The sequence below is a fragment of the Triticum urartu genome, chromosome 2, assembly GCF_003073215.2.
Source record: "Triticum urartu cultivar G1812 chromosome 2, Tu2.1, whole genome shotgun sequence".
Taxonomy (NCBI): Eukaryota; Viridiplantae; Streptophyta; class Magnoliopsida; order Poales; family Poaceae; genus Triticum; species Triticum urartu.
The window spans coordinates 655,228,565-655,242,804 of record NC_053023.1 but is presented as its reverse complement, the minus strand read 5'-3'; the positions used below and the strand labels follow the sequence as shown (position 1 = coordinate 655,242,804).

The window sequence follows — 14,240 nt, the reverse complement described above, 5'->3', positions numbered from 1 at the left end:
CTGAACTAGTGCAAATTTCCTCATCCAGATATCTTGATGATTGTCTCGGTCATGATGGTGTCCTCCTTGGCGCGCAACGCAGGCTGCACGCGTCAGCGACAGGAGATTTTTTCAATTAGTCTGAAGAAAAGTAGCAGACGATTTTTCTCACTTCGTAGGGAGCGAGTGCAACCGGTTTGGATGGTTCGCGCGTTCCGCACGTGATCGATGGTGGTCGGGCGGGGAACTCGTTTGGGATTGGATTGGATTGGGCGGGTTACGTGGAGACAGGTGGTGACGCCCGGCACGCGAAAGGTGCTACGGAAGCTCGGACGGGTCTAGAAGGCGACGCCGGCGCGGCAACACGTGGGAACGGCCCGGGCTGCTCCGGGAGCGGAGGAGCAGGCCGCCGCCTAGACGCGTCGCGCGCGCGCGTCTCCGGCGGCCATGCACGCGACGTGCCGAGCGCCGCGTGCTGGACCGTCGGGTTCGGTCTCGTGGGCGCGGTCTGCGTTGCGGGCTCCGAGTTCCCATGCACGAGCCGAGGTGGCTGCGCTGCGAGCCGTGATCGTGGTGGTGTTCTGTTTCAATTCCAACCCGTCATTGCTGCATGCCGCCTGCACGGGCCACCGTGTTCTTCTTTTTTAAACATCTATACAGACACAAGGGCTCACATACACGCACATACATTCATCTTTATAAACACACGCATATTCTGTTTTGTTAATGCCCAATGTCATGCTCGCTCCATTCCATTCTGTCAGGTAGCTAGCTATGTATTCCCTCTATAGACAAACCGACTGGCTAGGGGTAACTTGATTGGAAATTAAATTTGAATCAGCCGATTATTTGCTAGCCGTTGAATGTGAAATGAGAGGCCATATTTGTTTCTCCAACTTCCTGCCTCATCTACTAGGAGTATTCACCTTCTTCCCTGAAACCTCCGCACATATCACCGGCCTAACCGCCGTCCTCTGCCCCCCGCGGCCGCCAGCGCTCCCACACCAGCCCGGCTACCTCATCCTCCCCTCAAACACCGCCGACCGTCGTGCTTTCTCCGCCCACGACCATCCCTATACCCCCCTCCAACTCTGACATCGAGTCGTCGGCAGACCTCCAACTCTGACGTCGGGTTGTCGGTGGACCTCTTCCCTGAAAAGAGGAGTAATGTTTCGTCTTTGCCGTCCGTCTCGTCACGCCAAGCCTCGCGCGTTTGTCATGTTTCATGAACAAACCTAGTCGAAAGTGTGCATTTTACTTTTTTGCCTGTCAAGCACGGATAGTTGATTGACAATTAACTATGAGTTATTAATGGATGCATCACATAATAGCCATATCTGAACCATCAGATCAAGGGGGCCGGGTCAAACATCTTCTTACGCGACCACATATATATTGGAGGTAGTGGTAATCCTAGCTAGCCACCACCTGACAAGATCGCAAATGCTCTTTCTCCTTGCGCACAACCCATCATCGTTCCTCTCGCTTCAATGCCTGGGAGCACGACGTTCATCTCCTGCGGCAACAACTTAAGCTGTCATCGAGAGGTGTGAGCGGAGGCTCCCTCGTGGATACACGCCACGACCTCATAGGCTCATACCCCTGGGGTCGGAGCCGCTTTCCTGGTTGCAGAGAGAGTGATGCTCGTCCCGATTGTGGCGTATTTCGCGCCGCCTCTCACAGCGTGGCTGGCGCCGGCTGTCTAGGAGGACTTCGACCTCCCGACAGTACATGAGGTCGTGCTTGTCGAATAGGTGCAACCGGGCACCACCAGAATGCATGTGTCCTGCTTGGAGGCTCTAGTCCTCCTCTTAGATTGAGAGCATCACGAAGGCTAGCGGTACGAGCGAGTGTGGAGGCCCCGACGGGGAGGCGGGGCATGCAGCGACGCTATCCTGCCTCGTCGCGTGAAGGACTCGCCGACCATGGTGGCAACGAGGGAACTTCGACACCTCAAGTGGCGAAGGTCGACACTCTTGGTTGCCGGCCGGTGACAGACGATGTCTACTAGCCCGTCAATCTCTCGAAGGGAGGGTGAACGCGCATGGTTGCAGCGCGGCCGTTTGAGCTGCCTTGTCATCATCTAACTAACTGGCGACATGCATGTCAGTATGGGCGCGACGCTTGGCGGCGTGGTGCCCTTTGAAGGGAAAACGTCCGTAGCATCATGACAACGTGTCATTGTGAAACAAGAGAGAAGAAGAATTGGATCGGCACAACCCAAAAGGTGGCCTCAGGACGTATATATATACTCGGCCACTAGGGCACAACCGGCGCACTGGGATACATCAGATAGATACAAGTTGTTACATGAGATAATGACTACAAAGGGATAAGAGATATTAACTAACTCCATGTACAATATCTAACGTGTTTAACATCCCCTTCAATCTAAACTTCTTACTAGAAGATTGAGATTGTGTCTGTTTGAGACAAACGCCGATTCTGCCAATGGTTTAGTGAAGATATCAGCAGTCTGTTCCTTGGAAGAGATGAACCTTACATCAAGTGCTTTAGTCGCGACCCTTTCACGTACAAAGTGAAAATCCACCTCTATTTGTTTCGTTCTGGAATGAAATACTGGGTTGGCAGACAAATAGGTAGCACCTAGATTGTCACACCACAGAACTGGAGGTCGAGACATAAAGACTCCAAGCTCACCAAGAACAGATTGTATCCAGATTACTTCAGCTGTTCCATTTGCTAGTGCCTTGTATTCAGACTCAGTACTCGAACGTGAGACTATGGCTTGCTTTCTTGAGCTCCAAGACACAAGATTGGGTCCAACAAATACCGTAAAACCACCTGTGGATCTTCGATCATCACTGCAGCCAGCCCAATCCGCATCCGAGAAGCAGCTCAGCAACAACGAGGGTGATCTCCGTATGAAGAGGCCCATATCACGTGTGTGCTTCGAATACCGCAGAATGAGTTTGGCAGCTAAAAAATGCACGATGGTTGGTGTGTGTAAGAACTGACAAACTCGATTGACTACAAAAGAGATATCCGGTCTCGTGAGTGTCAAGTACTGAAGCGCCCCAACCAGACTCCAGTATTTAGTGATGTCATCCTGTCCAAGAGGCGATCCACTGTCCTTGCTGATCTTTTCACTTGAAGACATGGGCGTGATTGATACCTTACAGTTTTCCATGTTTGCACGGTGAAGTATGTCGCCAATATATTTCTGTTGAGACAGAACAATGCCCCCTGGCGAGGACGTCACCTGAACTCCAAGGAAATAATGCAAGGGGCCAAGATCCTTGAGAGAAAACAAGGCTTGAAGATTAGCGAGTAACTTGGTTGTGGCAGATGAAGATGAGCTGGCCACGATGATATCATCAACATAGACAAGCATGAAAATAGTGACACCGCCATAGTTGAAAACAAAGAGTGATGTATAAGCCTTAGATGCCAAAAACAAAGTTGCTGAAGTCTAGAGCTTAACCGAGAGTACCACGCACGAGGGGCCTGTTTGAGACCATAGAGAGCCTTGTTGAGCTTACACTAGTATCGGGGGGCAGAAGGATCCTCACACCAAGGAGGCTGACGCATGTAGACATCCTCCTGAAGAATGCCATGAAGAAAATCATTTTGGACATCCAACTGTCGCAAACACCAACCACGTGAACCAACAATGGAAAGAACGAGACGTATAGTGACGGGTTTGACCACTGGGTTGAAAGTATCATCATAGTCCAACCCATACCTTTGCTTGAACCCCTTGGCAACAAGATGAGCCTTGAGACGTTCAACAGAACCATCAGCCTTGTGCTTGATCTTGTAGACCCACTTACAGTAAATAATGTTGACACGCCGTGGTGGAGGAACAAGCGTCCATGTACCATTTTGGTGAAGAGCATCAAGTTCTGCCTGCATTGCCGCACACCATGCAGGGGACTGAAAAGCTTCATGATGATTTGCAGGTTCACGGAGAGCAAGAAACACACGCTTGGACGGATCATATGTGATCGTTCCATCGGTGCGATGCTTAGCATGACGAGTGTGATCACGAGTCCGGGTGACCATAGCGTGAACAGGTGGTGCAGAAGATTCGGGGGCCGCAGAAGATCCAATGGCGGCAGAGGCAGATGCGGCAGCAGCCGCTGTCGCCTCGGATCCACTGTTGGAGCCGGCCACGGGCTGCCGCGCATGCAGAGACAAGGCAGCATCGGTGCGCGGGCCGTCAGCGCCAACCGGCCGTGTCATGCTAGGATCTGGGGCCGCGGCACCAGCGGGCCGCGCCGTGTTAGAGTCCGGGCCCGTCGACCCAACAAGCGCCACATGGACCGGGGCCCCAGGCGTGTCGGGTACGGTGGGAGACAGCGGAGGGACGGGTCCCACCACAGGCGAGGGGAGGCGCGCCCCATGCATGGCATAGGCGGGAGTGGAGGGAACAGGCCCATCCGTGCCCGACAGGTGGCCGCGTGGAGATGCAGACCCGTGGTTGTCGATTCCCACTGTTTTGGGCGACGCGCAATCATGGGCCGGCGCGTGATCCGAGGGAGGATCCACACCAGGATCCACGCCAGAATCTGCATGGGATCCCGGAGCTGCTGCGGGAGGGATTTTCTACGCCAGAGGAGTACCTGCATCCAGATTAGCATCCAAACCAGATGTGCCATAATTCATGTGATCATGCGGTAATAGAAGTATGGCGTGTTCTGAGACACTGGGAGGTGCAGGCGAGGTTTGGGTATCGGCAAAGGGAAAAACTTTTTCGTGAAACACAACATCACGTGATATGTAGATGCGAGAGGTGGGCACATGAAGGCATTTGTATCCTTTGTGCCGAATGCTATACCCTAAAAATACACATTGTTGAGATCGGAAAGCGAGTTTGTGAATATTGTAGGGACGCAAGTTAGGCCAACATGCACATCCAAACGTCCGAAGAGAGACATAGTCAGGTTTTTGTTGGAACAATTTTTTCATGGGACTAAGGTTATCACTGACACGACTAGGTAACCTATTGATGAGATAGCACGCAGAGAGATATGCCTCATCCCAGAAACGTAGAGGCATAGACGCATGAGATAAGAGAGAAAGCCCCATGTCAACAATGTGGCGGTGTTTTCTTTCAGCGGAACCGTTCTTCTTATGTGTGTGTGGACAGGAAACATGATGAGTAATACCAAGTTGACAGAAAAAAGTGTTGCTAAGCTTTTCGTACTCTCCGCCCAGTCCGACTGGACACACAAAATTTTACAAGAGAGGAGTCGTTCAACATGAGCGAGAAAATCACGAAAAACGTCAAACACATCACATTTTCGTTTGAGAAGATAAATCCAAACAAATTTGCTATAATCATCAATGAACGAAACATAATACTGGAACCCGCTAGATGAAGTCTTAGCAGGTCCCCACACATATGAGAATACTAGTTCCAAAGGAAAAGAGGAAACACTCGACGATCTAGGAAAGGGAAGCTGATGTGCTTTGCCTTGCTGACATGCATGACAAACATTGGTCAGAGACCGACTCGAGGACGCTAGTTTATTGGACGCCAAGATATGCTGGATGACTTGAGACACCGGATGGCCAAACCGGGCATGCCAGTCTTCAGCAGAGAGCCGAACGGAGGACAAGGCATGGGACTTCATCGGCCGGATAGGATAGAGCCCGTTTTCACATCTGCCTTGAAGAAGAACCCTCTTGCTGGTCAGATCCTTCATGAGAAAATGAGTAGGATAGTATTTTAGATAAGCATGATTATCAACATTAAGACGATTAACAGAAAGAAGGTTTTTATCAGCATTAGGGACATGAAGGATATTGCGAAGTCGAAGATTGGCAGAAGGGGTGGGAAGGATCGCATGACCACGATGAGCTATGTGCAAACCTGAGCCAACAGCCGTGTGGATGCGGTCTCTCCCAGGGTATTTCTCCCTTACGGTGAGCCGATCCAGATCAGAAGTGATATGGTCGGTGGCCCCCATGTCCGTGAACCACGCAGGATCACCAAGGATGGAAGGAGGTGACGCAGCAGCAAGCCCCGCCATCTTGGAGTGTTGAGGTTAAAACGCGCGGTTGAAGCATTGGCCACACTCCCAGGCATAGTGCCCAGGGCCACGGCAGAGTTAGCATTGGACGCGGGTCTCATTACCACCCCCGTAGTCACCGTGGTCACCACCGCCGCGGTTGCCGCCGTAGTCCCCTGCTGGCGATTGCCGCCGCAGTCACCGCGGTTGCCCATGCGGTTGTTGTTGTTGTAGTCACCGCGATCGCCTTGATTACCGCGGCCCTTGCCACGGTAGTTGCCCTTGCCGCCGCGAGTGTTGTTGGTGTTGTCGGGCTTGTCGCAGGTGATGTAGTTGACAGAGGAGCCGCCAGCTTGGAGATGAAGGCGCGCAGCATGGTACTCGCGACGATGCTCAAAGGAGAGTGCGTGCGAGTAGAGCTCCCCAAGAGTCATCTCATCAATCCGAGTTGTGACAGCGGTGATGAGAGGCTCATAGTCGCTCTCGAGCCTGGTGATGACGGCGGTGATGATGTCGTCGTCCCGCATGGGGCGACCGACCGCCGCGAGTTGATCAGCGAAGGAGCGAATCTTAGCGAAGTAATCCACCATAGAGAGATTGCCCTTGCGGAAATTTGCCATATCAAGTTTGATCTGGACAACACTAGCGCGGCAATGAGCAGAATACATCTCCTCAAGATGTGCCCAGATAGCACGAGAAGTGTCAAAGCTGATGACCTGCATGAGCACGTCGTCGGTGAGAGATGCAAGTAGGTAGCTAAGAACGATCTGGTCCTGCCGGTACCAAGTCGCATATTCAGGATTGACCGCTCGTTCCCCCTTGTCATCAGGTGGAAGCAGCCGAGGAGGTGTAGGAGAGGTGCCATCAACATAGCCTGTGACGTTGGCGATGGCGCTGTAATGAGGCTAGCGGAAGGAGGGCCAGAGGAGGTGGATGGCGCCGAGAGAGAGGCCGGCAGAGACAGCGAGGTCATAGCAGAGGAAGTCATGGCGCCGGCGGAAGGGGAACCCATCGAGCAATTACGCGAGATGGCCTGATACCATGTGAAACTAGAGAGAAGAAGAATTGGATCGGCACAACCCAAAGGGTGGCCTCAGGATGTATATATATACTCGGCCACTAGGGCACAACGGGCGCACCGGGATACATCAAATAGATACAAGTTGTTACACGAGATAATGACTACGAAGGGATAAGAGATATTAACCAACTCCCTGTACAATATCTAAAGTGTTTAACAGTCATGCCAAGAGAAACCCGTTGCCGCGTTGCGCTCGTGGGCATGGTGATGAAGACGGGTTGAAGGAGATACGAAGCCATGACCCCTACTTGCGCCAATTGTTGACGAGTGAAGATCTCTCAGACAAATTTGAGATATTCGACTAAGGGTTATAACACTATGAAATCGCAACAAGGATTAAGACTTTGTTTATCGAGGTTCGAACCACCGAGAAGGTGTAACACTGTAAGTCCTGCATGATATTCCTAATGTGGTTGTGCGTGAGTGTTCTCTCTTACATGATCTGAAAAAAACATCCCCTATGGCCTTGGTTCCTCCCTGATATATCCCGGGGGAGAACACATCGGCATCTACCTCTTCCTAACAAATAAGACTTCAACAAGCCACATGTTACTTCTGCCATCCAAAACAAGCAATAATATGGAGATTGTGTGACCAATCAAGGGCGTGACTGCATCTAAAGAGCATGAGTTTCTTTCCCTTGAAGTAACCGTCCATAGGCGGCGCGCGGCCAGATTTGTGATCAAAGACCTCATCATCATCATCAGATTTATCCTCATCCACATAGTTAGGATTGCGCCAGCGAGGCATGGGCACAGGCCACCTGCAGTTTAATTCAATGAAATAATTTGTCCAAAACTTAACCCCAGCTTAATATGCATCAGAATACCAACCTGTTTAACTTAGTTTTGTTATCTTCATCCATTTTCCAGAAAAGCGCTCCAGAGGGATCACTATCATTGCCAACTTCACCAAGTTCACTGTCAAACATAGCAATAATAAGATTATGCTTCAGCAAGCTTCTTAAAATATTTAGAAAAGAACTTATGTGATATGTACTTGAATACCTTTTTGTCTCAAACGATGCTAGAATTTTGTAAATGTCCACCAATAACAGGAAAGGGGTCCCTATTCTCTTATCATAGAAGTTCATGCCAATAACATCCCCATCAAGACTAACAAGAGGGCCTCCAATCCCAGCCTAGCAAGTTGACATGAACAAGCTGTGATTTTTGTTTTCCAAATATATATTGCTAGCCCACTCGTTCCTACGCAACTATACTTCCCTTTTCCAGAAATACAAGGCATATTTTGTCTGTCCAAATTCAAGCTTTGACCACGGATTAATCCAGTAATATCTAGGTTTTGACAAAAAAATTGATTCATATTCCAAAGTACTTTCTCATGACCATGTTAACTGCCAACAAAATAAGGGCAATTTACAGTCAAACCTCGCTTTTGGACAATCAAAATATGCCTTGTAAAAAAACAGAGGAGTATTTATTATCACCACGAAAAAATAGGAATAAAAAAATACAGGATTGCCTTAGTGATTTTACACGTGGAAGTTACGAGGAAATCGCGATCGAGTGTGCATGTCCAGGAAACCATATCCCCGCTAGTAGCCATTAACATGCCTGATTTGAAGCAACGCCCTACAGCTACTACTTTAAAATCCTTTTTCCAACGAAGCAGAGTATTTGATGGACGAAGAGCAGGGTAATCCTTCACACTGACTAGAGCAACGTTGTAATGTAGACTATAATGTAGTAATGTCCCTTCTCTATATTGGTTGTTAAGCAACACTTCAATCTGCAAATAATACAGTGATGAGACTTAAGCATCACCTTAAAAGAACAGCGGCCACAGAACAAGGAGCGCCAACCCTCAAGTTTTCAACAATCTTGTTCTCATCACCAGAATTTCTAACCAAGCTTGCTGATGTCAAAATTACCGTAGATCCATTCCATTCAATAAAAAAACCCGTGCATGCAAAATACCTCTTTTCTCCTGCATACCATGATTCTGGCTATTAGCTAGTTGTAATCAAAACAGAGATGAAATAGTAAATGGCACAATTCTGTAAAATCACCATTAAATGAAGCCAGTGCGACAACATTGCGATTTATGTTAGAAGCACTTTTACTAAATTTTCTCCAGACACCTTCACCATGTATGTCGCCAAAAGTCTCTTCAAAAGTATCAACTAAAATCATGCCAGCTGGAGAAATATACATTGTAGAATAGTTGTTAGTGGTACATGGTTGCTGTAAAAGGTCAGCAAATTTAGAAGCACTGACACACCTCCTAACATGGAGGATGGTAACTTAGGGTAACCCATGGAGTCTAGATCTAACTGCTCCTGGTTGAGTAAATCTCCATGTACTGCTGCAACAAGATCAAGTTGTCAGCACTAACATATACTAATAGTATATATGAAAAATAAATTCACATAAGTTCTCCACATGATTAGCATGTAACAATAATTAAATCATGATAACAACCTGAGCAACAGCTAACGTTATTAGAAGCATGGATGAACATACCCAAGAATGTAGTGTACATAATACTAATGGATAAGATCTAACAATATAAGGGTACAAGTGAAAAGGCTAGACTAGTTGATATACAATAATACAAATGTAAACACTAGATTTGCAGCTTCTAAATAAATGCCATTACAAACTGCAACAATTTGCAGAATACCACAATGTTGAGCAGTCCCGAGGAGTGCCTGTGTGCTCACCTTCTGGATGGCTGTTAGATTTCACACATGTGGGTCTTACTGCAAACCTGCCGGACATAAAAATGACTAGTTGATTACTAACCAAAATGTAAAATGGACCAGACCAGTGCATTAATACGCAAAATGGTCCCAAAACCTACATGGGTAGAATCATAGGCAAGGAATAAGATAGATATAGGACCCCAAGTCGTATGAAAAATGACATGATCATAATGCACATTCCAATAAAACATAAAGCTTTCAACATTGGCACAAGAAATATGACTAATCTTAGTACAAGACAATTGTGAATCTGTGATACATCATATATGCCAAAGGTTGGCAAATATTTTGGTTGAGCTGGCCAAGAAACAAGTTAATATTAAAAGTAAACATTGTAAACTGCAAAGCTTAGATGACAAATAGGCTAAGGAACAACAGCGAATGATCCAGATTATTGCATGCATATGTTGTCTAGCACGCAAAAAGGCTTGCCTTATTATCTCTTTTATGAGAAGAGCTAACGTAGAATACAGCCGGTGAACACAAGGACATACATCGATAGACATACCTGTAAACCTTCGAAGTTTTTGACCGTGCAAGATCAGTCTTCTTTTGCTGAGATGTCCAGTAATGCTCCAGATGCTTGAGAATTGTGCCCCATGGTAAGAAAACGGCTTTTCTAGTAGTCAGAAAAAGGTTCATGCCAACAACCTTCCCATCAACAGAAAGAAGTGGCCCACCGTCCCAAGCCTAATAACACAACAAAGGTGACAGGCAAGAAGGGTTAAATTTGAACAAAATGAAGTTGTATAGAAAAACAGTTAAATAAAAAATAAAAAACCATTCTTATTGGGGATAAGTATATTTTTTGTCCCTCAATTTTTTCGAAAGTATAGAAATGATTCCTCAACTCCAAAACCAGCAAACTGTAGTCCCTCAATTTTTAAAACCGGATAAGTTTAGTCCCTCATACCACTTTGGTTGATTATTTGCTGACGTGGACTGGTTGTTGTTTGGAACTGTGGGACCAGCCTGTTAGTGGTCAAAATTTGAACAGTATGTGGTGTAAAAAAATAAAAGACACGCAGAAAATATAGCTACTTCATTGTGCACATGAGTACAGAAAAAAATATATGTGCAGAGGACTGAAACTGAAAAAAATAAATCACTTTTAAATGAGTTAATATCATTGTACAGCGAACATTCTTAATATATGCAAAACTACAAAAGATTTTATACTTGTCTGTGTAATACTACATAGTATCCGTGGTATGGTGGTTACCTACTGATCTGGCCTGCTTCCGGTATTAAGTTCGAAACATGTGGCATACATTTTATTTTAAGCTATTATTCTTTCTTCCTGAGGCTGACATGTGGGACCCTGCACATTTGTACACGCTGATGTGACGGCCCAGCCTATAGGATGTATCTAGTTTTAGTCAAAACCACTCCACGTCAGAAAAAAAAAACAGTCAAAGCGGTATGAGGGACTAAATTTATCCGGTTTGAATAGTGAAGGGACCAAATTTTGCTGGTTTTCTAGTTGAGGGACCATTTCTATACTCTTGAAAGAGTTAAGGGACGAAAAATATACTTCTCTCATAAATCCCTTCTTATTGCCTCCATGCATAAATAAAATGCGCATATCGTCATGCAAGTGTACCTCTGAGATTTTACAATCAAGATCTTCATCATCCTCGGATACCCTTGAATCACCATTAAATTCCACATTCTTGGTCATTATTTCACCAGAGACACCACGCCCTATAACTATTAATAGCTCACCATGGGGCAGAATTTCTAGTGCAGGTTGGAAAGATCCAACCTGAACATTTTCAAGGAACGCATGGACATTGACAACAGCAAAGTTGCGATCTAAATCAAATTCAGCCATCCACCCCATATAAACTTCATTGCCTTCATGGCGCACTTCAATCTAGAAAAAGGTAAGGCAAGAAATAAGCACACAATTATCAGAAGTAAGCAAATCAGTAAAGGATGATTGTTAGCGCCAACCTTCAAGTCATCATGGTCTTTATTCGTACCATTGAGAGCTCTAACCAAACTTGCAGAAGTCAGAAACCTTGTAAGGTGGCGCCCCTGGCGTTCCATAGCTATGCCCGAGCATGAAAATAAGACTGTGTCTCCTACAGAAGATCGCAATTTAAATCATTTATATCTGGTTGTGTTTCAATATATTTTGTTGGAAAACTAAGAATACTAAGCACACATAATCACCATTGCACAAAGTAATAGAGGCGACACTTCTAGACAAATATGATATTAGCCCATCACTGAGCCTGGACCGAACACCTTGATCACAGTCCCCAAGGAAGCGACCTAGTTGAAGGAAATAAAACATTAAGGCAACTGTGAATAATCAAATAAAGCTCTGAAAATGTGTGCGTGTGTGTGGGTGGGGTGGGGGGGGGGGAGACGTAGCACAAAAGAGGAAGATCTAGCATACCTGAGACCAATGATTCATTCTTGGAAGCTTTTCTACTCTTAGGAAAGCTTCTAGTGAGATGATCACCACCTCTCTTAGCTTTCCGCATCTTTTTCAAGACTGGAGCAGAACTTTCTTTTAGAAAGTAAAACAATAGGGCAAAATGTGGGGTCATAAGTAGTGAAGCAACAATATAAAACTATAGCCGAGAAACTAATCAGGAACGCTAATAATGGCCTTATGTTAGGGTTGCTTGAGACACCAACAATGATAATTTTTTGGTTGGGGGCCCGAAAGAAGCTGGCCGAATAGCATCATTTCTTAGCTCAATTACCAGCTACCAACTATAGCATGGAGTGCTGACATGAAAAGGCGTTTGCATTGTTACACCTGATGTCCAACTGTATTTTGCTCCCCCAAAACATACATGTAGGGTTTACCACAATCACAACTGAAGAACGGAGCTCACTTATACCCCATCTTTTTTGGCGCAGGTTGTAGTGCACTGGGATTAAGGTAGTCAGACCTAGGCCTTAAATTACATTGGACAAGATGTAACATGTTCTCTTGTACTACTTAACCTAGACCAGCCAAAGCACCATAGAAGCCGTATATGCAGCCACACAAATGATACGCTTCCTCATTTTAAAGATTTCCTCTTGTCTGTCTAGAAGAGACAATGCAAACATGTAGGGAGGGTTTGTAACAGAAAAAGGCTGGTGGGGGGCAATGGAGCAGATTACATGCGACCATCTAATTGGAAACTTTACTTCAGCGGGTCAACTTCTTGATTAGGTGTGTACAATTTTGGTGTTCAAGTATACAACCTTTGTTTAAAACCCGTTTAAAGGATCTAGTATGACTTCAATTGGCCGTCTAATAGTCACCATCTATACAGACAGCATAGAACATTATATTTATCTAATAGATTTTATGCAACCTTTCCAATATTTTCTTTGAATTTCGTAACCCGATACGCGTAAAAAAAAAATCGTAATCCAATCCAGCCGCAGGAAGACGAAAACTTGAATCAAAGTAGTTAATCCATTGCACAACTCCAGTCCATTTCAAATTATTCTATTTCCTCCACCAAAATCGTGCAGATCTAAAGATAGTACAAGAAGGCAACTTACCTTCCTTTTGGGCAGCACAAGAGGCTGGCCAGCGTCAGCTTGGGTGCCTTGGCTGCTCGTCTCGCGGGCTTCGGTTCAACGGCGGGATCTTGTACAGCCGGCGGACGTACGAGGCGGGTCAGGCGCCGTGAAGCTGGGCCGGCTCGTGGAAGGAAGGACGAGCCTCCACAGGCGACGAGGAGGGGCCGATTTTCAATGGCGGCGATGTGGCTCGAGCTCCAGCGGCGGCGAAACCCTTTTGTTTTATTTTTTTTAGGCAATTTTGTTTGATGACAGGAGGCAGGTAAAAAAAAAATTGCGGGGGAGGAGGCAGGTAAATAACTCCAGAGTTGAGGGCTACTCTGGTTTCTCCAGTCCGTGGGAGGCCCAAATAAGGGGATCAGCGGCCTCAGATTTTTTACCATTACAAATTAAATGTTTTTCATGATAAATTATATTGTTTGAGGATGGCCAGTTTAGTTGGCGAGCATGATAAATTCGTATTAGTTTACTAGTATTTTTTTTTAAATTGTCGAGCTTGCAAATTAAATTTTCCATCATCACACCAATATAAATTTCCATGCCTAAAAAGAAAACGTTGGCCACCCTAAAATACTTGCAGACTGCTTCCAATTGGCACACGATGTCCCTTCAATCGCTTCAAGAATCTCCCCCAGGAAGCCAATAATTTGGCACCATTTCTTGCTTAGACATGCTTATGATTTGAATTTGATGTATTGGTGGGATGATGACCCTCCTAACTTTCTTCTCCCGCATGGTTGAAGGATGTAACTATTTTAAACCAGCAATAAAGTGCCAAATGGATTTAAAAAAAACACGAGGATAAAAGCTGTAAAATGAGTTTCCTGTTTGAGAGGAGAAAGTTGCTTCTTTTGTTGTTGAACAAAGCCAGAGCTATGTCTTGTCCATACTGATTCCTAGCTTACAGACGAAGCGACTATCAGACCGGCCAATT

At 46.1% G+C, this 14,240-nt stretch overlaps 1 protein-coding gene across 1 annotated transcript; it reads right to left on the bottom strand.

Moving 5' to 3' along the window:
* Nucleotides 1-256: 256 nt before the first annotated feature.
* LOC125537694 lies at nt 257-12,261 on the bottom strand. The gene is made up of 17 exons (XM_048701020.1): nt 12,174-12,261; nt 11,945-12,046; nt 11,723-11,853; nt 11,370-11,642; nt 10,275-10,456; nt 9,725-9,771; nt 9,283-9,363; nt 9,071-9,199; nt 8,864-8,988; nt 8,524-8,790; nt 8,046-8,179; nt 7,689-7,801; nt 6,083-6,831; nt 5,871-5,978; nt 4,494-4,565; nt 3,686-3,849; nt 257-560 (listed from the first exon to the last, which is right to left on the bottom strand). Exons 1-17 carry the CDS (start codon nt 12,259-12,261, stop codon nt 257-259), a joined length of 3,069 nt encoding a protein of 1,022 aa, XP_048556977.1.
* Nucleotides 12,262-14,240: the final 1,979 nt, after the last annotated feature.